We start from the raw sequence: 23,671 nt of genomic DNA, 5'->3' as shown, positions 1-23,671 counted from the left end.
ATCTGGGTATAGCCAGTCCATGAAGGCTGGTCACACCTACCAGCATCAACCCTAATATCTGTGGGTTTTCTCTGAGCTCAGCTACACTATTGTGTAGACCCGTTGCCTCCTGTACTCCTAACCATACAGGCCTGAGGAGTGCCCTGGCCTTTGATGGGGAAAGGGAAGTATGTGTTCAGCCATGTACAACTCTTTTTGACCCCATGGATGGTGTAGCTTGCCAGGCTCCTCTGTCCATGAAATTCTCCAGCCAAGAATACTGGAGTGGGTCGCCATTCCCTTCTTCAGGGGATCTTCCTGATGCAAAGATCAAACCCAGGTCTTCTGCATTGCAGGTGGATTCTTCACTGTATGGGCCATCAGGGAAACCCAAAATGTGAGTTGCCTCTGTGGACTGTGCAGGAATTGAACCCACAACCTCACATTAATTGCACCACGCTCTAATCAACTGAGCTACCCAGGAAACAGGCAACTCTGACACGTGACTGTAGGGCAGAACCTGGGGGAAGGGTGGTGTGGAAGCTCAGGAGGGGCCTAATGGGGTGGCGTGGTGGGGGCTCAGTGAGAAGGGGTCCTTGGGTTCCAGACGAGATGCTTCCTGCCTGGAAGCCATGTAGGAAGATTCGGGTGAAAGGTGCCAGGTGTGGCCTGAGGAAGACCACGTGCGGAGGCTCAGGGGTAATGTATCTGGGAAGGATTAGAAGTGTGGCTGTAGTGTGGGAGCAAGGTGGAGAAGGTGGGGCCTGGTTACGGCTCAATCCAACCTGCTGGCAGCTCATTCAGTCCTGCAACCTGAAGAGCTGGGGTGTGGTTCGTGTTGTTTATAGGAAGGTGAAGAGCGGAGAGTCTGAATCACTCGGGGCTACTAGAGGGAGAGACAGGACTGCACTGAACACCTTGGGCTTCGTCCACAATTGCCAGTGCCTTGGTGGATTTGGCTCTGATTCTTGCTTCTTTACTTTCTTATTTTCTTTTCCCTCCTTCCTTTCCCCCCTCTGTCTGTCCCTCCTTTCCTGCGTGCCTTGTACACCTACAGCGTCCCCTGTTACCTGCCAGAGTGCACATCCTGCCAGCCATTACAGGGCAGGAACTGAGGCCCCGGGGACAGGACTCCGCACCCGAGTCCATCCGTCCACCTGGGGCCCCAGAGGCGGGGGTAAGGGCGGAGCAGAGCTGGAGCGGGGGTGGGGGTGGCTGCATTTCTTGGGACAACTCTGCCCTGGGAGCCCGGCTTGAGGGGAGAGACCTAGCCCTGGCCTGAGGGGCCTGTTAAGGGAGGACAGTGTTCCAAGGAGCCCCAGCCTAAGTGGTGGGGATGGTCCAAACCTCTACCCCAGGCCTGTCCAGGAGGCAGCGCTACCACTTGTCACAGTTGTTCACAAAGCCGGTTCCGTTCTTTGATAGGAATATTGACGGCTAAGAGCTGAGGGCAAGGAAGCCAGGGTGGGGTGTGGAAGCGAGTGTGGTGGCTGCCCGGACCCCTTGAGGAGATGAACAGGGCCCACTCCACTGTGGTTCCATCCAAGTGGCTCTTCTGACCCCATAGTTCCCCTGCAACCGGCTAAGTCTCCTGGGCTGGGCTGCAACCAGGCAGGACTTTTCAAGCAATCACCTGGCAAATGCTCTCTTGGGCCCCATGGAAAAGGGTCTTAGGCAGAGCCCTGGAATCTAGGTTTTAATTGAACTCTCAAGGGGACACCAAGTCAGGAATCATTTCCAGTAACACAGACTACTACTCCTTCTGGGTTACAGGTGGGGAAAGTGGTCCAGGAACTTGCTGATGGTCTCATCAAGTCAGGCGCTGTGTCCAGACCTAGAGCAGACCAGGGGCCGTGTCCAGTCCTGAAGGTTCGGGGCCAGTGGGGAGGCAGAGAATGTTCTGTACCCGGTTCTGCTCCGCCCTCTGTTGGCCGGGCCCAGACCTGCCCTGGCCTGGCTTCTCTCCGCCCAGGTGGCCTCACTAGGCGACACGTGTGGCCTCTTTCTTTTACTTTAATAAAAGGAGACAGGTGCTCAGGTGAGCCTTTGCTTTGCTTGAGGCCCTGCCCCCGACTGCCCCACCTGCTCCACAGCTCAGTACAAATGGCCGAGGGTCCCGACCCACTAGTTTTGCGGCCTGGAGTTAAGCCTTCAAGGAGGTGAGTGAGGGGGCAGCTCTGTAGGGTGTCATGGGTGAGGAGGAGAGTGGGGCTGTGGGGGGTTGAGGAGTACGAAGCCTCCACGGCTTCCTCCCCAGCTTCCTCCCCAGCTTCCTCCCCGGCTTGTTGTTACTGAGGGGTTGGAGGGAAGGGGCTGTTCTCCCTTGGTCCCTGCAGGGGAAATGGAGCAGGGCTCACTCCCACCTGACGGAACATGCCTCTGCTAACCCCGCAGGCCCCTCTAGAGGTGGGAGTGGTCGCCTCAGCCCCTGGGGCCACCCCCCAACCCTGCCTGCTTCCCTGTAGGCCCGGCCCCAGCTGAGGAAGCCGGGGGTGAGTGTGGCTGGGTGTGGGAAAGGCGGCGGGGGCGCTCTGGCCAGTGGGCACTGGGCCCTGCTGCTGGCTGCTGTCTTCTGTGCCCTCCGGACCTCTGCCTGGGCAGCTTCCCTAGCGCCCACCCCTCGTACTCCCCAAGGGGGTGCCCAGCCCAGTCCAGGGCTGGCCTCCAGCCCCCAGGGCAGGGGAGGGGCCGCAGGGCCTTCCTCTCTCTCGCCTGGCTGGACTGAGGTTGGCAGGCAGGTGGGGGGCTCCTTGGGGACCCCAACCATGGGCGTTCTAGCTGCTGCCCACTCAGAGGCTTGTGCATTGATGAAGCTAGCCCCCTGTCTGGCCCCCTCACCCTGCCCTGGCCTCAGCCTGCACTGGTCACTCCGCTTCCTGCACCCCTGCCTCTGTCTTCCAGGGGCCCCATTCCCAGACCCCTGTGCCTTCTCAGGGCAGTAGAGACACGAGACCCCTCCAATGACTGCCAGGCCTGGCAGGGGGCCCCTGCTCCTCTTTCCACCAGCCCCCAGATAAAATCATCAACAAGCCCCTGTCCTTCGCACGTAGGGGTAGTGAGGCTGGGACAGTCCCCTCTCCTCCTGATGGTTCACAGCCTGGAATTCCAAGAGTGGCAGCTTCTTCTCCTCAAACCCTACTAATTCTCCCTTCCCCAAGCCCCACTGTCAGAGGGACTGGGGTTTGACTTGGGGCCCCACAGCAGAAAATCTAAAAGCTTCCACCAGCCTCTTGCCTGCTGAGGGCTTGGCCCTCCTTCTGAAGGGTCCTCAATGAGGCCTGGGCTCCCATCCACCATGAGTGGTGATGAAAGCCCCTGCTTACAGAGGCCTGGGTCCCCCAACAACCCTGGGACCTGCCCGCCTTTCTGCAAAACTTGGCGCCTCCTCAATGTGGGAGAGCCAGGGCCACCCTGACCAGACTTCCCTGCCACCTCTCAGCTTGCCACCTGCTGGCTCTGAGGGCACACAGACACCAGCTGCCAGGGGGCCTGTCTTCCCAGCCCTGTCTACCAGCACCCTGGCATTGCTAAGCCCCGCAGGTGGCACGAGTCCCAACCACTACACCTGGTCCCCACCAGCTCTGCCTGCTGCTTCCCCAACACCGCCTTCTGGCCCAATGGGTGTCTCAGGCCCCCAGCGTCTGGTTCCCCAGCCCTTGCCAGTTGTCCAGCTTGGAGCCTCTCTGGACCTGATGCTGCCCCAACTGGAGGTAGCTCAGGCCCCTCTCCTGGGCTGGATATCCCTGGCCCCAGCCCCTGGCAGCCTAGTTTCCTCCAGCCCTCCTCAGGACTGGTGGGGACGGTGCCGATGGGGATTCTTGGCCTCCTTAATCAATAGAAATTGATCAGAGGCCAGACAGGAAATTCAGGCAAGACATTATTAGGGCCCCTGCTGCAGCAGGGAGGAGCCAGAACAAGTAAGAGTTTTCCTTGCTTGCTTGCTCTCAGGATGGTGGTGGTGGGGGCGAGCAGGTTACTTATATGGGGTGAGGGTAGAGGTGTGTTCAGGGGTTGGGTCGGAGGGGTGGGGTGGCTTAGGTGGTTTGCCCACCCCTTAGGGGGTGCTGTGTGCAGACGGCATGCACAGTATTCTACTTTTGTTCCCGATTCTTCAGAAGAGGCAGTTGGTCTTTTTGGTCTCTTTCTATCTCATCCAGAATTTGCCCCCAACTGCACAAGGAGATATGTGTCTGGGTGTATGCCTTGCAGCACTGCAGCAAATGGTCCCTGGCCTGCCTCAAGGAGACCGCTGCCTGTTCGGCTGATGCCACATTCTGCATCCGGCGTGCTATCCATGCAGCTCCAGCAGGTCTCCCTGTTTCCTTGTGGCCCCCAGGCTGACCTCCCTGATGTGGGTCCGAACCTCCGGCTGGGCCCACCCTGAGGCTTCTGCAATACTTCCTCTCATGCTGGTCTTCCTCCCAGGGACCCTTCTGGAGCTTGATGCCACTGACTTCAGTGAGGCAGAGCCCAGTCCCCCTTCCCCCTCCCCCCTTCGCCATTGGCTCCGTGGCTGGGGGACCCACACCAGGGCCTCAGACCAGTCCAGACCCACAGCCTCCTCCTTTTTGCTGGCCCATCCACAACCTGGACACTGGAGCCCCCGGGCGTAGAGGTGTAATGACCCCCAGGACATCACCCTCAAGCAGAGCCTACCGGCACCAGGCCCTGGCTCTCAGGGTTGAGCCAGGCAGTGGGTGTGCCCTGGGCAGAGGGGCTCAGTCCTGAGGACCCAACTGTCCTCCTGCCTTGGCTGCTGGGGCCCCCAGCTCGACTCATTCAGGGGTCCTGGAGACCACCGCAGGAGGCCGTAGCCAGCTACGGGGAGTGCCTGGTATTTCTGTCCCTCTTTTTATGTCGCCCACATGGGTGTGAAGGGCTGGGTGCTTTGGGGGGACTACAAGTCCCCTCTGGTCGGACTTGTGGGACCGCCCCTGTCCTACAGGCAGGTCTGAGCAGTCCAGGCTCAGTCCTTCCCTCGATTAGAGTCCCTCTGTCTTTCCAGCCGACCAGCAGGCCCAAAGCCCTGGTAATGGTTGGGTGGCCTGTGTCCCATTCCACTCCGTCCCTGGCCCTGAGGGGGTCTGGCTCCAGTCCTGGCCTGGAATGTGAGTACCTCAGAGTTGGAGGTCACACATGGCAGGTTGTTACAGCGTGGCCTGCCTGTGCCCAGGGCCTGGCCACCAAGGCTCCCATGCCCTTCTCCACTTCCATGCACATCATCTACACACTGCTCATCCCCCAACCCCACCCCCGGCTCAGCCTGGAAGTCATCCTGACAGGAAGAATAGTGCCACCTAAGTTATGGGCTGAGCAAGGAGAAGCCTGCTTAGGGGGTGGCTGGTAAAGGGCCTGAGGCTGAATGTCTGGGAATTCATTTTCCTTTTTCCTTGGCCCTCAAAGAAGGCAGTTTTCTCCTGCCCGGCCCCAAACACACATTGCTGCCCCTGGCCTTTCTCTCCCTACCCACGTGGTACTGATGCTTTGTTTTGTCCTGGGTTCCATGTGAGAGGCAATTATCCCTCCTTTCCTCCTCAAAGGCCAGCCGAGGCAGCGAGGTGGATAGATCGTCCATGACCCCAGCTCTTAATGACAGAATCGAGCCCAGTCCTTCCCTGGTGGTCATGCCCAGTGGAGTCCACGCTTCGAGGCCTCCCTCTCCTCTGTCCTGTCCTCCTTGCCGGCCTCCTAAAATCCAGTCTGTTTCTAGTATGTCTTCTCAGCTCCATGTGTTGGGTAGGCTGCTAAGCCTAGGCTTGGGGCCCTGACTGTCTCTAAAGCCCCTTCCAGGCTGGGGAGGAGCCTGGCCTCCACTCCTGGCTAGCCCACCGGCAGAGTCCTTGCCACATTGGCTCCCTGCAGCCAGAGTGAGTGTTGGTAGAGGCTGGGGGCAGACTCTGCCTGCCACCTCAGAACTTCCTAGAACCGTGGCAGCCAAGGTGGGCCAGCGCATGTGTACCTGCGGCCCCTGGAGCATGGGCCTGGCCTCGCTCAGCCCCAGTGGTGTGCATAGGGGAAGTGCTGCCCACTCTCTCCTGGAACATGCCGCTATCACACTTTTGTCCCTCCTGGGTTCCCTGGCTGACCCGGTGAGGATGCCTGTCACCTACCCTTCTGACTGCCCCGTGGCCCAGCTCAAACCTTCCCCTAGCCCTACGAACCTTTTCCCCAAGGGTCATCCTCCACTTCCTGCCTCCTCACAGTACAGCTTTCTGTAGGTGTTCATGTTAGGGCTGGGTTTTAAGGGATGGCATGTGAGAGTCGAAACTAGGGCCCAGATGGCTGTGATCCCCTCAGGGTAAGTCCCTCATCTGCCCCAGCCTCACCTTCTAGAACAGCCCAGAACCCTGCCTCCTTTGGTCTCGGGCCTGCTGCGAGCTGAGGTTGCCTTTGTTTGCCTTCCAAGGCAGTATCGACATCCTCTTATGACAGCAGGGGTTTTCCCCGGTTAGAGTCTCCGTGGCAAAACAAAGCTAGAGTATTGATCCAGAATGGCCTAGGGCCCCTATTCACTGTCTTAATACTCTGATGTGTGGTGCCCTTCAGAGTATACCTGGGAGCACCTGGAGCCCGTCAAGCTGCCTGTCACCTTGTTAACCCTGCTCAGAATGAAAGCCAACTCAAGCCCACAGAGCAAGCCAAAAGCAGGTGCAGACCCTCCATCTCCACAGCCTCTGAGCTGGGAGGACGCTGATCCCAGGGCCTGGGGGCAGAATCAGGAGGACAAGGCTCCATAGGCTGTCCTCTCAAGGGGTAGTTCTGGGTTCCGGGATCAGGACTGCCAAAACTGGCCCTTCCTCTATGAGTCCCCTGGCTCCAGAGATAGCAAGCAGCTTGTCCAGGGGCAGAGTGAGACCTTGGACTTCCTTCTCACTCAGCTGCACTTTCTGTCCCCACCCCCTGCCAGGTGCTAGAGCAGCAGGGCAGGACAGGCCCTGCGAAAGCCTCTCGTCTCCCTTCACATCTGGTTAGGAGAGGGAGGGAGGAGATGGGTTGGCTTTCCTGCCAGCTCATCTCCTGTTCCAGGAGAGATGGCATCTGGGCTGCAGCATCTCGTTCTTAGTTGAGAAAAGTGAAAAATGAAAGTGTTAGTCGCTCAGTCATGTCCAACTCTTTGCGACCCCATGGACTGTAGACCACCAGGCTCCCCTGACCATGGAATTCTCCAGACAAGAGTACTGGAGTGGGTAGCCATTTCCTTATCCAGGGGATCTTCCTGATCCAGGGATCTAACCCCAGTCTCCTGCATTATAGGCAGATTCTTTACCATCTGAGCCACCAGGGAAGCCCCCTGGTTCTTACCTGGCCTTGGGCAAGATACCCTCACTTGCTTCCTAATCCAGGTATACCCAGGACCCTAAGTCTGCCTCCCTAGAGGTCCTTGAACCCCTCCCCTGGTTGTCCCATCTCCTAACCCTGAGGGACCCAGGGCATAGCCATCCCCAGGGCTGCCCCACCAAGACTGGCTCTGGTCACTGCAGCTCCCTGCTGGAGCCTTGGGGCTGTCGCCTTGCCACCTTCCAGCCCTTGCGTGGACATCTAGCCCATAGTTCTTGGGCCCTGGACTTAGAAGGACTTGGGCCCTGGGCCCTGAAGGTCTTTCTGTTGTTGATGAATCTTCTTGGCAGATGCAAGACACAGCTTTGCTGGATGTCTCAGGTGAGGTTAGGCCCCCTCCCTGCAGCACTGACATTTGTTTGTCAAGCCTCAACTTGGCTATAGGCTGAGGGTGGCTATAGGATAAGGTCTGACTTATGTGGACAAGATGTCCCAGGAAGAAAGTCGTTTAAGCTCGTGGCCCCTGTAGTCTCTTTTGGGCAAGCCCCACCCCGCCCCCACCACCAGCCCCGGGCTTCTCAGGTGGCAATAGTGGTAAAGAACCTGCCTGGCAACACAAGAGACATGGGTTCAATCCCTGGGTCGGGAAGATCCCCTGGAGGAGGACATGGCAGTCCTCCAGTATTCTTGCCTGGAGAATCCCATGGACAGAGGAGCCTGGCGGTCTACAGTCCATGGGGTCGCAAAGAGTTGGACACGACTGAAATGACTTGGCATGCATGCATGCCACCCTCCCTACTTCAGGCCAGCAGAAGCCCGAGCCCAGAGCCAGGCCTGGTGCATAGTCCCCAGGTGCTGATGACCTTGGCCAATTGCTTGTGGACCTGAGCTCCCTCACTGTGGCTGGTGAGTGACACCCCTCCCCCAGTCTGCTGTCCCTCAAGGGGCCAGGCCTGGACCTAGCTGACCTTTGTCTACTTCTGGCCCCTCCAGGCTCTCACTGAACATAACTGCCTTGCCTATTGCCTCATCTGTCCTTGACCCTCATGGACATTGCATCTCGTGTCTACCAGCCCCTCACCAGAGACACAGCCACCTTGGTAGTCCTGGGCCTGGCCTTGGAGTAGCCAGGGGGTCATGCTTTCCTTGGAGACAGAGTGCCCATCCCTGCCTGCCTCCCACTCCTGCAGGTGCAATGGGAGATGAGCCCCTTCCATGGCCTCCAGCAGGTGCTGATTCAAGGTTCCCAGTGCATGTTGCAGGGTGGGGGGGTTTCAGCTGACAGCACTTTCCCTGGCCTGCAGGCCCTGGAGAAGCCCTGGCCCAGTGGGCTGCCTTGTTTCCTGCCCTGCCACCTCCACAAACCTGGGGCTGCAGGCCCTGCCCCTGGGTGGGCAGCAGAATTTTCGACTTTCTGGTGCAGATGCTAGCCCCACCTCTGCCACAGGCACGTGGTCAAGAACGCAGGCTCTGGAGTTGGGAGCCTGGGTTCTGAGCCCAGCCCTGTGACTGTGACCTTTCTGTCTCCCTTTCCTCAGCTGTGATGTGGGGATGGTAGCACCTTTGTCACAGGTACTTGGTGAATGCTAGGTTGTTAGAAGGAACTGAGTCCTGGAGGTGGCCGGTGGAGTGATCAAGGGAGCATTGCACAGTCACCTCTGAGCCTCTATTAGCTGGAGGATGGGGTGGTGCAGCTCCAGAGTTGCTGAGAAACAAGTCTGTATGATGGTGGGAAGTGCCTTGCAGACACCATCAGGCCCACAGGGAAGACTGGCTTAGGAAAGACTGGATTGTCTGTGTCAGGGAGCTGGCTTGCCAGGCCCTTCCGCCCTCCGGCAGACCCTGGTGATGTCTGCCCAGCCTGGCGTCCACCTGGCTGGCTCACCTTGCCAGGTAGCCCCTTTCTCCTTATATGCTGCAGGTGTTGTCACCTTACCTCCAGAGAGACCAGGCTAGGTCCCCACGTGTGGTTTCCCTTCCCTGTACCCTCTCTCTCAAACTCACAGAAGTCACTGGGTGTGTCTGAACTCTACCTTCATACAAGGCCTCACATGACACTCAGCAGCCTGGTTTGTGGAGGGCCAGGCAACCAAAACCTGAAGATCAGGGAGACTAGACTTTACCACCAACCTTGGCCCTCAGGCTCATTCCTGCTTATCTCACCCTCTTCTCTCCTTTGTCCCTAAAATGACTTTCATGGTAAGGGCAGCAGCTTGGGAGAACAAGGCTGGCATTACCCTCCCTCCTTAAGAAAAACACTAACAGGAATAAGAGACTTCCCTATTCCAGTGGCTAAGAATCCTCGCTCCCAAAGCAGGGGGCCCAACTTCAATCCCTGGATGGGGAACTAGAATTCCGCATGCCATAACTAAGACCCAGCACTGCCAAATAAATATTTTTTAAGAGAAAACCATTAGCAGGGATGTTTTAGGTATCCTGACTGTCAGAGGAGCATCTACCAGGGCCTGTTCCTAGTCCCTGGCCTGCTCTGGCCCTTGAGCCAAAAGTTGTAGAGAAACGGGGCTGACACAAGATGGGTGCTGGTTTTCTGGGTACCAAGGGGTAGGGCCTTGGAGGGTAGGGGCCCTTCAGGGGTATGAATGAATGATTGCATATTCCAGAAGTGCAGAGGAATCTCCTGGCCACGTGGGGTCCCGAGTAGCTGTAGCTGCCAACTACAGTTGACTGTGTGGTGACCTTCCTGTTGACCTTCGCTGGCATCTTGATGTCAGTTGCTGTCTTCAGCCGGGTAATCCCATGGTCTGGGCCCTAGGCTCCTGGGTCCTCTCACTGGGCCTGCTGGCTCTTCTGTAGATAGAGGGAGCCTTTCAGGTCAGACCAAGCTGTAGTCCCCTTCCATTCTAGGTAATGGTTTCAAAGACCACAGGGACTTCCCTGGTCCAGTGGTTAAGAATCCACCTTCCAGTGAAGAGGGTGTGGGTTCAATCCCTGGTCTCAAAGCTAAGATCTCACTTGCCTCCTGGCCAAAACACAAACATGAAACAGAAGCAATATTGTAAAGCCTTTAAAAGGCCATCCCCCTGTGCTACCAAACTTCTCACGTCCCAGGGGGCCCAGGAGCCGCTTGAGCTGTGTGAGCCATGGTCTTCACCTACGTGGTGTCCTCCAGGAAAGCTGCCTTCACAGCCCTGTCCTCAGGTCTCAGAGGGGCTGTTAGCTTGGCTTCCCTCCTAGGTCTCCCCAGCCCGGCAGTCTGGTCTCTGCACCGGGCCTGCCCCACGGCTCCAACCGTCCCTGGTGCACACCCAGTGCTCTGGTTTGCTGAGTCGCAACCAGGCCTCACCTTGGCCACCAGCCCCCAAAGCCCTTTGGTCTGAGGGTGGCCGGCCCTAAGGTGGAGGTGAGGCTGGGTCCACACTTTGCCCCCAGGAATCCCCATCCCCACCCTTGACCCTGTCAGTCTTCTTCCCCACCTCCCCCTCCTCTACTCCAAACCTCTCCCATGTCCTCCTATCAGATGACTGCCTAGAAACAAAAGCAGTCTCTTACACCAAATTCTCATTGCTCCTCTTATTTAATTTTCCATACCCTGAACAACCAGAGTTTGTCTTGAGGCCAGTAATTCCTCTAGCCCCACTACCGCGTCAGGCCAGGCATGAGGAAGCTGGGCCTGTTCCCCTTCCCGCGTCTTCTGCAGCCTCCGTATTGCCATCTTCCGCTCCACAGGGCTTGACCTGAGTATGTTGGTGACCTCAAGCGTTTTCCCAGACCTTTAGTGGAGGCGGCTGCTGTGGCTAACGTGCGCTGGTCTCCCTGGTGTGGGTGGTGAGGGGCTGTTCCCCCCAGCCCACCTCTGTCGTTCCCTCGGAGTCTAGTCCTCGGCTGAGCTGGAAGGGAGGAAGCCCCCCCATGCTGTGGGGACCTCAGGCTGGGGCCTTTCTGCTCTGGCTCTGCTTCTCAGGGCTGAGCGCTGACTCTGGAAGGCTGGGAGCAGGTTGGGGCAGGAGAGGTCTGGAATTTGGTTTCACTAGAGGAGCAACAGCAGGAAGGGGCACCTGGGGGTGGAGGAAAGGACAAAAGCCAGGAGCCAGGAATCACAAGGTACCCCAGCATGGTGCTCCCTGCCCTCCTCTGTGTCTACAGCCCTGGGGTCCCCACTTCTCCCAGGCTGAGGAGGAGTCACTGCCTGGTGCTCCAGTGGTGGAGGCAACCACCACCCCCCGCCCCCGCCAGATCTCTTTCCCTGTCCCAGCTCTCCTGGCCACATGGGGCCCCAAGTTCTGTCTCTGTCCACCTACCCACTGCAGCATTTCTGAGGGTAAGTGGAGCCCATTTAGAGGATTCTGTTTGACCACCCCGGGATCAGCCCCCGTGAGAAAGGGGGTAAACTTTTAGGGCACAGTGATTGTACCGCTCTGTCAACACCCACTGGAAAATGTCTGCATAAAGCCTTGGCGGCTGGGGGGCAGACCTCACCCAGAGTAAACACCCCAGAGGGACTGACCCCTGTGCCTTACCGCGTGTGGCTGGATATCCCAAAGCAGGTCTTCCGCTTCCACACCTGGAGCAGGAAGGGTGGGGTCAGGCCAAGCTTTCCAGCTGGAAGACCCTCCGCTCTCTTGGGTGGGTTCAGGTGGGAAATGAGCCCTCAGCTTGATTCAGAGGGTCAAGGGTCCAGCCTGTCTCTCAGGAAGGCACCGTTGGCCCAGACAGACACTCACCAGGACCAAGGTGAGCACAAGAAACAGGAGACCCAGGATGATGAGAGCCACAGCATAGCAGGGGATGAAGGTGTCAGGCTGACCTGAAGCTGCAGAACAAAGCAGGGAGGTGGCTGGGGTGGGTCCCCATTCTTCTAGACCACAGACCCCGAGAAGGCACAGCCAGGCCTGCAGAGAAGTCCCGAGTGAGGGGTCCTTGCCCAGAAGTGCTACAAAGACAGAGCTCTGAAGCTGGGGCCACCTTGGAGGGCTCCCAGGAAGAGGAGGCCGGGCTTGGACCCTAAAGAGCTGGGTGGGGGGGGGGGGCAGCAGGAAGAAGGGAGGGGAGGAGGGGGCAGCAGGCCGCAGAGTCAGGGCAACCAGGGGCAGCGAGGCAAAAGGCCTGAAGGAGGAGGCAGGTGGATAGGAGATAGGGAGCGAGGCACTGACCGAGGTCTGGGATGACCATCTGCACAGAGAGGCCCTCGGTTTCCCGCAGGGCTCGCAGACCCTGGAGCACGCAGCCCTGCACGAGGGCTTGGGCCGGCGTGGGACTGAAGAAGGTGGCTGTCACCCTGGCAGTCAGTGGATCAGGCCTAGCCAGAGGACCACCACCAGTGTCAGGAGGCCAGAGAGCCTGGGGGCCTCAGGAAGGCTGTTTCTCTGAGCCCCTGACCCCACCCACAGAGCCCAGCCCTGGGCCCCAGGTCACCCAGAGCTGCCGAGGACCTACTGGAACTTCTCCACCACCACTTGGCCGAAGGTCTGCAGAGGCCTGAGGACGGTGGTCAGCTGGGGAGCAGGGAGGACGAAGAGGGTCACGGCCTTACTGCAGCCTTGGTGGGGCCCCTCCCTGAGGCCTCCAGCTCTTCCCTCCCCCTCCCCACTTCACCCATCTTGTCAGTTGCCCCCGAAGTCTCTGGGACTGAGGGCTGGTTTTGTCCTTCAGGGCCTCGGCGAAGGGTTGGTCCAGGATCTGCAGCCACACTTCGCAAAGCACCAGCTCTGCTTTCTCCCCTAGATGGGCGAGGAGGTGGGCATTAGCCTGCGCCCCTCTCTCAGGAGCCCTGGGCTGCACACCCCAACCTCTATACTCTCAGCCAACAGTTGGCCAAATCTAGTCTGAGGCTCAGTCCAACCCTGCTGCCTTAGCCCACGAGCTAAAAATACTTTTACATTTTTCAGATAGTTGAAAAACATCAAAAGGATGGTATCCTGTGGCATAATTATGTGACATACAAGTTTCCATACCCATCTAGTCATACTGGCACACAGCCACACCCATCTGTCTCTGTGACGTCTGTGGCTGCCTTCCCTCTATAAGGGAGCAGTCAAGTAGTTATGACAGACACCATGGCCCACAGAGCCTATCTATCCAGCTCCCCATCTAAGGTCCCACATCTGATTCTCTGTGGCCCCAGAATAAGAGTAAGTGTGACTGAGATGAAATTCTGTCCATTTGCCAAAGGAGGAACACTGGGACCCAGAGAGATGAAGAGGCTGCCGGCCAAGGACACCCAGGGATCCCAGCCCTGACTCACCGTTGGCCATGATGCTGGATTTCTGGACAGCCGGATCCATTATGTTCTGGGCCAGGTGATTGGCCAAGCCAGGGAGGTGGGTACCTATGGGGGTCTGGAACTTGTATTCGATGTAAATGCCCACCCACTGGTCCGCATTACTAGGACAAGTACAAGGGGGGTGTGCAAGGGTTACAGGCTCGGTCAGCACATGTTTCTAGAAGCAGTCATCCAGCCTCCCACCCCAGCACATCCTCAGGCTCAGGGCTTTACAGGGCCAGCTGGGGCTACCTGGGACAAAGCCCTCCCCTGGTGGCCCCTGAGCCCATGGCCTGGCTCACAGCCCCCTCTGCCCCAGGGCAGCCCCCGGGAGAGGAGGAGGGCAGGCTGGGCTGCAGGAGGAGAGCCCCACCCACCTGAAGAGGAGCAGGGGCCCCTCCTGGGGATGTGCTGAATAGAATTCTGCCACCATGGCCGTGACCTGTGGGAGGTCCTGGAACTCAGAGTGGGCCCAGAGCTCTAAGACCCAGCGTGGGGTGGGGAGGGGTAACTGGGGTGAGGTGACTGAGCAGCTCCTTAAACCTTGCGTCCTGGGTGCCTCCCTCACTCACCCGGGTGCTGGCCCTGGGTAGGGGTGTCTGATTTCAGAGCCTGACCACAGCCCCCTGGGATGAGCTGTTTCCTGCCCCAGACAATCTCCCCATGCTAAGGCAGAAGATCAGCCCTCAAATAGGGGCCCAATGAGTAGGGCTGTGTGCCCTTCATGCCTGCCTCCCCTCACAGGGCCAAGGCTGGGTGCCACCCCACCCTTCACCCCCAAGCCACAGAGGCCTGCAGTCAAGGAAGGCAAAGTGAGTCCCAGGCCTTGGAGGGCAGGCCAGAGGCCACCTCACCTGTGGGAGGATCTTCTTTTCCAGCAGGACAAAGGGGGCAGAGCCGGGCAGGAGGAGCAGGGGATGGAAGGGCTCCATGGCTGTGAGATGGATGCTGAGGGTCTCCAGGGCCAGGTCAGTCAGGTTGGACCCTGAGAGCCACGGCTGGGAGTTCAGGAGGCCCTGGGAGCCTCCTGATCCACCACCCCATGCCTCATGGCTGGGACAGGGGGTGCACCCCTCTAGGGAGCATCCCTAGCTGTCCATGGGCACTAAGGTAGGGGGTGGGGGAAGAGGGACAGGCAGAGACTCACCATCCGAGACGAGGCTGCTCTCATCCAAGGACAGGTTCCCCAGCATCCGCCCTGCGGCCTTCACTGAGCGGTGCAGGGTCCAGAGGACTTCACGGGCAGAGGGGCCCGGGACGTGGCCCCCAAACACAAGGGAGGCGTTCACAGCCGTGGAGTCGGGCCTGTGGACAGACCCCTCCTTACCAGGGGCCCAGTGGGGATGGGGAGAACCCTGGGGATCGGATCAGGACCTGGCTGGTGCAGAGGACCAGGGTCCTGAGGAAGGAGGGAACTGTGGAGTGGGTCGCTATGTGACATCACCCCTCTGGGCCTCAGCTGAGCTCCTAGCTAAAATTGGGATAATGATCCCTTTCTGTAGGGCTGTGTGGGGACTAATGCTGCAGCCAGAAGAGCACACAGCAGGTGCTTGGGAAAGCCAGTCCTCTTGGACAGCCCAACAAAGTGGCTCTGATGGGAACACTGGGAATCCCGCCCAGGGAGATGGCTGCTGTGAGCAAGCAGGAAGTCAGCCTGAGCCAGACTGAGGAAAAATCTCTTTGGTGGTATCATAAGGAGCAGGGGGTCGGGAGAGAGGGAGGTGACAGGCCTGAGGAATCCCTGTAAACCTGTGGGAGGTTGGCCACATGGCCAAGTCCCAAGGAGGCAGCCTGGCCTGAGCATGGGGTTGAAGGAGTTTGTGGGGAAAGATCTGAAAACAAGCAGCCTCAGGACCCAGACTTCCTTCATCCTTCCCCAGAGTACCCATTTTGTGCTGTGCCCTACTGGGTTTGGGAAGACAAAGCCTCTGTTCAGACCCAGGGCAGGGAATCCTGAGACCGATTTCAGTTCAGAGGGGAAACTTTCTAACCAACCTGGGTCAAGGAAAGATAGTGGTGGTGAACTTCCCATCACTAGGTATAATCAAGCTTCCATCAAGGTCCACACTGAGCTCACAGCTCATATGGGGCTGTGATGATTTGGACTTTCTCAACCTTTTCTATAAGATTTCAGGACTGGCATCTGCTGACCAAATCTGGCTTTAGGACTCCCGCTGCATCCTCAGAGGCTCAGAACCAGAGAGCCCAAACCCCCCACCCCAGAGAATTTGTACCTGCTTACATGTCATTTAATTTCCCATGTGGCGCTAGTGATAACCCACCTGCCAATGCAGGTAAATGTAAGAGACGTGGGTTCAGTCTCTGGGTTGGGAAGATCCTCTGGAGGAGGGCATGGCAACCCACTCCAGTATTATTGCCTGGAGAATCCCATGGACAGAGGAGCCTGGTGAGTTACAGTCCACAGGGTCGCAAAGAGCCGGACGTGACTGAAGTGATTTAGTACACAGGCACATGTAATTTAAGGGCTCTTCACCCCAGGGAAGTCCTCTGCCAGGTTCAGGCAAAATCTAGTACCCCTGCCCCAATCCTGCAGCTGGAATTGGAGCTCAGAGCAGGCAGGAGGTCCTCTAAGCTCACACAGCCAGAGGCACAACCAGATGTGGGCCTCCTGCCTGCCCACTGAGGGTTTTTCTGGCCCCCAAGGTACTGTGGTGGAACTGGGTGGGGCAGGGCAGCCTGGCCGAGTAAACTTGTGGCCTGAGAAGGCGCAGACTGGCTGGCAGACGGGTGGCGGACCCTAAGAGACTCGCTCGCTCACCTGAATTGCAGGACACCGACGCCTTCAAAGCTGGAGAAGGCCTCATGATAGAGGGACTCGAGCTGGGGACAGACAGAGCCAGGTGAGGGTCTTCACAGCCCCCCACTTCTCCACAGCGTCAGCTCACCCTCATTATCTCTGATCTGGGCCCTGCAATGGCCTCAATGTCCACCTGGACTGCCCGGGGCCACCCAAGCCTTCCCTGCGTGGCTGCCAGAGACCCCCTGCCAACCACCCTCTACTGAGAACCGCAGGGTGCCCTCAGCTATCCAGCAAACACACGGCCTTCCCAGGCCTTTCCTTCTCTGCAGTTTTATTCAAAATGGCTCTCCAATCCAATTAGCCTGTATGCCCGCAGCCACCACCCTGCAGGCGGCAGCCCCTCCTCCTAATTCTCCCCTCCTCCTAATTCTCCCCCACACCCAGCCCAGGCCTCGAGCCTTTTCCAGACAGCCCCTCTCACCCATGACCCTGGACCTCAGCCTCTACCCACCTTTCCACCTCAGAGTCCTCACACATGTCGTTTCCTCTGTCTAGGAAACACTTGCTCATTCCATCTGGCTTAGCCTTCTGTCCATCCCAGGTAAAATTCTCCTCCTCAGAAAGGTGTTTTCTGGGCAACCCCCTGACCCCAGCTATCTAAACCAGTCTTCCGCTTATCCTGTAAGAGTTTCCCACACCCAGTCTCTGCAAGAGTCTCTGCCTGGCTCCCCCATCCTGCTGGAGCCACTCACAGGATAGGGTCAGCTTTCTACCTCTTGGGCTCCCACCGTGCACCCCACATGCTCCTCCCCACACCGACGAGAAGCCCAGGGCGGGTTTCACTCACTCCATACTTCCAGAGCCCCCGTGGGCACCCCACCCTGGGCCCGGCCGCCCCCAGGGAGCTGTGGTTCACAGGGACAGGCAAGCTGGGAGGGGACAGTGTGGGGAAGGGAGCCGACAGAGGGAGACTCTGGCTCCGTGGGGCCAGGGTCTGAGTCGCAGGGGGAGTCCCCTCCAAGGGCCAGGGTAGTGGAGGGTGCGAGGTGGCCCAGAGTGGAGGAATAGCAGGAGCCAAAACACAGAGTGGAGACAGTGTGTGCTCAGAGGAGGGTGGGGTGGGGTGGGCTGGGGTCAGCACTCCTGAGCAGACGAAGGAAGAAGCCCGCACCTGATGTCGGATGCTGTCCTTCAGCAGCTGGTGCTCTGGGGAGGCAGGGTTCCCAAGTGCTACCACCGAGGCTTCGTTGGTGATCCTGAAGGTCACAAAGTGAGTCACACGGCTGGGTCGTGGGGAGGAGGATCTCGAGTCCTGCCATGAGACAGTCTGGCGGGGACGAGACAGGGAAGACAACTGGGGGGAGGCCACACCTCCAGGGACTCTGGGGCAGCCAGCAGGAAGGCCAAGGGCACATCTGAGGGAGAGGGTGGCCACGGAGGCTGGGCTAGCAGGGACCAATGGCCTAGGCTGGACTGTCCGCTGAAGGGCAGCCATCCCTGTAACTGCCGGAAGTGGCTGGGCAGGTGGAAATCTGGAAACATTGAAGAGACGGCCTGTGCTTGTGTGGGGGAGCACAGATGCAGAAGCGTCCTGGGAGGTTCTGGTTCTGGCGGTGAAGGGGGCACCTGGGCCCACGATGGGTGACAGTGATGTCAATGTGGGTGATGGGGATGTGAGTGGGTATGATCGTGGTGGTAATGCTGATGACAACTGTGAAGAGGGTACTGTTGAGAGCAATGGCGACACTGAAGGACCCAGGCCCAACCGGACGCCAGACCATTTCTGGGGGAGCCTGAGACCACAGTGAGGGCTGCAGAGGCCGTGTCCAGCACTGACTGCACTGTTGCTACAGGAGGAAGCAGCTCTGTGGCAGCCAACACATGACTGATCGATGGAAATGCAAGTGGGCCCTGGGGTGCTGAGGACACAGCCTTCTCTGGGACCCTTGGAGCCAACATCAGAAGTGGGGTGTTCCCTGGCCTGAAGTTGCTGGCCCCTGATGCAGACGGTGTCCAGACCTTGGGGTTGAAGAGGTGCCTGCTCACGGGCTGGGACTGCAGTTGGGGAGAAGCCTGCAGTGGTGATGTGACAGCCCTCTCTGGAGACCCAGGGACCAAGATCTCCTCTCCATCTCCAGGTGCAGCCACATGGGACACTGGCCGGGACTTGGGGGTGCTGTGGGCTGCAGGCTCAGCCACTGCGGATGGAGCTGGTCTGTGTGTGGCCCCTCTTGGGGCGCCAGAGGGTCCCAAAGGGGCAGGCTGGTTCGGGAGGAGCTGCAAGTCCAGGAGGACACCTAGGAGACCTTGCTGGTCCCCACGGGCCTCAGGGAAAAGGCTTCTTGCCCTCCTGCCAGGAGCCTCCCCTGACTTCTCGGCTGAGGGAGAGACCCCTGCAGGAACTGGCACCAAGCAGTTTAATGATGGGAGGAGTATCTTCTTGCTGCCAGCTCGCAAAGCAGATGTGCCAGAGGTCCAGGGAGATGGGCCCAGGTCTTCATGAGCCGGAGGAAGGGGCAAGGCAGGAGCCAAGACCACCAGGGCAGCTGCAAACCAGGAGAGGCCTTTTCTATCAGCCACTCAGTGGGCTGGGAACTGGCCCACAGTCTCAGGTGCCTGCCCTCTCTGCCACCTCCCTCCTTTAGGGGACCCGAGGAGACCCAAACCCTGGCCCCGGCTCTGCCCCGAACCACTGGTGTACCTCCAGAGAAATCTCCCCTCTCTGATCCAAGCCCACCAGAGACAGGGCAACCCTGCCCTGCCACCAGCAAGGGGGACTGTGAGGGTAAGAGGGTATACCTCAAGGGTCCCACTCTTTTCTTCCACCCCGTAGCAGGACCCTGTCCCAAGGGAAGTCCTTTCTGGTGAGACCCAGGATGCTGGAGGGGGCTGGCAAGTGCTGTTCAGCCTCCAACAAGGGAACGAGCCAGTCACCTCATCACATTTCCAGAACCCAGGATGCTTGAGGGCTGAAAGGGGTGAGGGATGGGGAGGGCCCCATTTCGGAAAGCCATAATGCTACCTCTGGCTGCAAGGGTGCACTGAGCCCCTTGGGGCCAGCCCAATGCCAGGTTCCCCCGTGAGTGACACTGAGTGCCCTTGGGAAGACCCAAGCCTGGGGGACCGAGGAGGGGATCATGGCTCTGTCTCAGGATCCTCTGAGCTGACAAAGCCAGGTTGACATGAAGATAAGGAAGGCCAGCCCTGACGTGGGAGCCAAGGGAGTCCCCGAAGCAAGCCAGTGGGCTCTGGTATGGGCCCCCCAGGGGCCACACCCCCACTTACCAGCCAGGAGAATCCCAGCAGATGGAAGCCACTGCCCAGCCATGCTGAGAGCTCCTGCTTAGGCTGCCAAGCCCAGAACCAGACGGGAGGAGGCAGGTGGAAGATTCCCTCCAGGTCTCCCTTCAGGAAAGAAGTACTGCCCAGCCGTGAGCTCTGGTCAGCCGAAGCCTCCAGCTATGCCCTGAGCTGTGTCTGCCTGGCCTCTTTCCACAGCCCTGCCCTGCAGCTCAGGCGCGAGTCCCCGTGTCCTCCAGCAAAGCCCTTTTCCCCTTGGGCGGCAGGCTCTGTTGAATGGGGACTGTGTGTGCCAGCGCCACAGCCTGAGAGGTTATAGGCTTGAACATCTATTGAAGAGTGAAAAGTTCTGTCCAGTCTAGGGGTGGGGTGGTCTTCATGGAGGTGGTGAGGGTCTCAGCGGTGGCAATGATCTGGGTAGGGGTAGGAGGGGTGTTAGTGGTGCTGGGGGTGGGGGTGGCTGTGACGACAGTGGCAGTCATGGCAGATTTGTGATGACGGTGGAGGTGGTAACTGTGGTGGGAGCCCTGCAGGTGTCCAGGTGGGATGGGACTTAGCGGAGGGCAGTGATGCCCGTTCCCTGCCCCAGCTCCCACCCCATCAGGCTAGGAGGGGAGTCTGGAGGAGAGCAGATCAGAGAATAGTCCCCATCATGCCCCCTACACTGGGCCCACATGGAATCCTGGCCAGAGGCCTGGACTGGGGATGTTGGATGTGGAGGTGGGTGGGCTTTAGGTCAAGGGTTCTCCCCAGGTTCCCCTGCAGACCCAGCATTCTGGGCAGACCCAGAGCCTCCTACTGGTCCTTGCTGTGGTCAGTCCTGCTTTCCTTTCACTCCCTCCTTCCTCCCCTCGCCCCTGAAGACACAGGAGGAGAAGGAAGAGGGTGGCCCTAAGAAGCTTTGAGCTACTGAGGCAGGAAGGGCAGGGGTCTGGTGCGTTCGTGGGAGCCAGTTAGGCTTGGGGCTTGGACCATGCTCCACACCTCTCCCTACACCTGGCAGCCATAGGAGGTTCTCAGCTCTTTCAAAGCCTCTCCTACCAGGCTCCTGGCTTGTGTGTGACCTCCAGGGGGGTCCAAGATCCTTCCCAGGTCACTCAGGACAGGTAGGCTGCAGAAAACCCCTCAAGGGGAGGTAATCCCTAGAACCCTTCACAGCAGGAAATTAGATCAGAAACTCCTGCCCTCCTTGCCTGCCGCTAGCCACCAACCAGCAACTCCTAACTGAATGCACCCCTTCCCCTTTCTAAGGGAAAAATTCCCCCATGACCCAACACCACCCTAACACATATATCATCCCAGAATCAGACAAACGCCCCAGCCCAGCCCTTTTCCTGCCGTTCAACCACAGCTCAACTGCTTTGTAAACCCAAGCTACTGTGTCCACATACCCAGAGACAGCCATCTGCACCCAACCCCTTCTGCGTGAGGAGGTTAAGGGTCCAGGCCCCCCAGGCTTTGGGGTGGATGTCCTCCTAAGTGCAGGCTTTGTTCTTTGACAACTCCTGCCTCCAGGCCTAGTTTCATGGCCCCCATTCTCCCACCTGCCCTTCCACAGGTCTAAATTCTGGCCCATGACCCCCATCCTCCAGGCCAGGCAACCCACTCTGGCACCCCCATTCCATCTCCCTTGCCTGTGCACCCAAGATGCCCAGGTCTTACCTGGTGATGCCAGGAAGCCTCTGTCTTGGGAGATGTCAGTGTTCCACAAAGGAGATGGTGAGTGCAGCAACCCCAACCTCCGCCTAGACGGGCAGGGCCGCCCCCTTCCCAGGCACCCTTAGGACCAGGAAGGTTTGGTTTCTGATGGCTCCAGTCCAAGAGTGAAGGCCACTCACACCCCAGGCCAGGCTGCACTAGACTCTCTCAGCACAGAGGCTGGCTTAGCAGTGATGGTCAAAACAGGAGCTCCCAGGGACAGGAGAGGGGTGAGGGACAGAAATGCGCCTGAGGAGCACTCCGCAGCACTGGGCAAGGGCTCTGGGCTCAGGATCCAGAGGTGGGAGATGAGGACATGCTCTCTCTCCCCGTTAAGCCCCTGCTGATCGAGAACAATCTCACAGAGAAAGCTCAATCAAGAACTAGAGATCAGGGCTCAGGGCTATGTTTAGAATCAGGGTTTAGGATATGCACAGGGATGGGGCTCAATATGCATCAGCATCGGTGCTGGAACTTGCACTAGAGCTGGGCTAGACCTGGGCTGTCTCTGCTCTTTCCCTGCATTCCAACAGGAAGGCCATCCCAACACCTGAAATAACTTGTCTTCATCCTTGAAATAAACTGAGTGGGAATCAGCCCCAGCTCAAGGATTTCAAAAAAAGAACTTTGAGAAGATTCACAACCTCTGGGGCAGGATCTGGAGCCAAGGGCTGGGTAATATTCCTCTTCTCGTGGGCCAGCTCAGGCCCCTCCATCAGGACCTCCCCTCCTCCTCCTCCCAGCTCCACAGCCCTGAGCGGACCATAGTCTAGCCCGGTTATGTAGTCTGCTGTTCCGTCTAAGAGCTCTGCACCCTCCCCATGTCCTGCTCCCTAACACAGCTGAGTACAGAGGGGAGCCCTCTCTCTGTGATCACTGGGGGCAGTGGCTTCCTGGGGGTCATCCCATGATGCTAGTCCAGCACCAAAAGAGAGGGTGTGTGGAGACCTAGAGAGTCCTGGAGATCTGTACAGCAGTGAGCAAGAGGGGGAACCCAAGAGGAGAAACAGGACGGGTCATCCCAGGACTGACCAGGCAGACATTTGCCTAGACACACCGGCAGTGCGGCCAGCGGATGCTCAGCTTTGCCTGTGTACCTTCCGGAGGCAAGGCTTCTCTGGCTTCAAAGGTGGGTGTGAAGCTGGTCCTCCCCTTCCTGGCTGTCTCTTCTGGGTTCCCAATCCCCTAGTTGAGGACTAAGGGTGGGGTGGGGACCAGCTTGCATGACTCATGTGCCCTTTGGCAGGTGCCTGCCCATCCAGACCTTAATCCCCTGTTACTTTGCTCTTCAGAGAAGGGCTGCTATGATGGCCTGAGAGCTCTGGCCACTTGACCAGAACAGAACAGGAGGCTAACGGGAGGAACAGGGAGAAGGGTGGGAGAAGGCTGGGCCCCCTGCATCCTCTGCTGAATTCTCAATTCTCCATGAGCCTCTGGCTCGCCTGCCTGGCTGACTTTCGTCCTGGCCCACTCCCCAGCCCAGCTCCAGCCCATGCCCCTCTCCACTCCCACCCCTGCCCATGGCTGCTGAGGTGGCCACGTGCTAGCTCTGGGAAGGCACAGGAGAGGCGGTATGAGAGAAGTGGCACCTTCCACTTCATTGTGCTTCCAGGGACGGTGTCCAGGCCAAGAGAGCAGCCTTAGCAAAGCTCTACAGCTAACTCAGTTCACGCACAGGAGGGAGGGCAGACCCCTCCCCACCGTCCAGCCACTTTCCAGAGCCTCAACTTCCCCAGCTCCCTCTGGGACCCAGCCCAGGCTCCCCCAGGGTCTTGGTTTACAGCCCTGCCCATCACTGCATCACTCAGGTACCCAGGATGTCAACCCACCTATTCCAAGCATGTTGACAGGGTCAGAATCACTCTGTGAGCCCCTGTCAGGAGCAAGTGACAAGTAGAAATCCCAGCTGAATCAGGCCAACTGACTGCCTTCCTGCCTCTGGCCTGCCTCTCCCATGCTTGCCTCACCTGCTACCTGTCCTTTTGCCCTAGGAAATAACAGTGCCCATGTAGAAAACCTGGTCCCAGACCTGCTCTTTATCTCCAAAGGTGCATCCTCTAAGGAAGGTCAGGGGTCTGACACCTAATGCCATTTTTCCTGGGTTTTTCTACCCAGACTGGCCTCTCTCCTGCTGGAACCTCTGCCTGGATTCCCCCGCTTACCAAGTCAGGCTGTGTGTGGTGTTGAAAGTTGAATGAAAGGAAAATCATGGCTCTCATACAGATGGAAAAATGTTAAAGATTGTGTTTAATTCAGTATTAATGAGGGAACCAGGCAGACATTACGACCAGTTCAGAGGAGAATTCAAAGAAGCCTTAATTTATATGGAATAAAGAAATGTTTAAGTAGATTTATAAATACTTGTAAAACTTTTTCTTATTTGCTTGATTATAAACAATTATTTTGCATTGCTATCAGTCATCCTCAATGTGAGA

The 23,671-nt window shown here is 58.3% G+C and overlaps 1 protein-coding gene and 1 long non-coding RNA gene across 2 annotated transcripts; one reads left to right on the top strand and one right to left on the bottom strand.

Moving 5' to 3' along the window:
- Positions 1-2,006: 2,006 nt before the first annotated feature.
- LOC133068403 (uncharacterized) lies at positions 2,007-23,540 on the top strand. Its single transcript, XR_009695508.1, has 3 exons — positions 2,007-2,138; positions 13,387-13,535; positions 18,092-23,540. It is a non-coding gene; the product is annotated as an uncharacterized LOC133068403 (long non-coding RNA).
- Positions 11,877-13,173, bottom strand: LOC133068439 (taste receptor cell protein 1-like). Its single transcript, XM_061159666.1, has 5 exons — positions 13,170-13,173; positions 12,811-12,935; positions 12,652-12,710; positions 12,369-12,514; positions 11,877-12,028 (listed from the first exon to the last, which is right to left on the bottom strand). The coding sequence occupies exons 1-5, from the start codon at positions 13,171-13,173 to the stop codon at positions 11,877-11,879; spliced, it is 486 nt and encodes a 161-aa protein (XP_061015649.1).
- Positions 23,541-23,671: the final 131 nt, after the last annotated feature.

The sequence above is a fragment of the Dama dama genome, chromosome 13 (genome assembly GCF_033118175.1).
Source record: "Dama dama isolate Ldn47 chromosome 13, ASM3311817v1, whole genome shotgun sequence".
NCBI classification, from domain to species: domain Eukaryota; kingdom Metazoa; phylum Chordata; class Mammalia; order Artiodactyla; family Cervidae; genus Dama; species Dama dama.
The sequence above is the reverse complement of the archived record's forward strand: the minus strand, read 5'-3'. Positions and strand labels throughout refer to the sequence as shown.

Excerpts from the sequence above, each read along its gene's own strand:
- LOC133068439 (XM_061159666.1), bottom strand. Across the intron at positions 12,515-12,651 it reads GTGGTGGTGGAGAAGTTCCA|GCCTGATCCACTGACTGCCA; the intron begins GTAGGTCCTCGG and ends TCCTCTGGCTAG. Across the intron at positions 12,029-12,368 it reads GATGGTCATCCCAGACCTCG|CTTCAGGTCAGCCTGACACC; the intron begins GTCAGTGCCTCG and ends TTTGTTCTGCAG.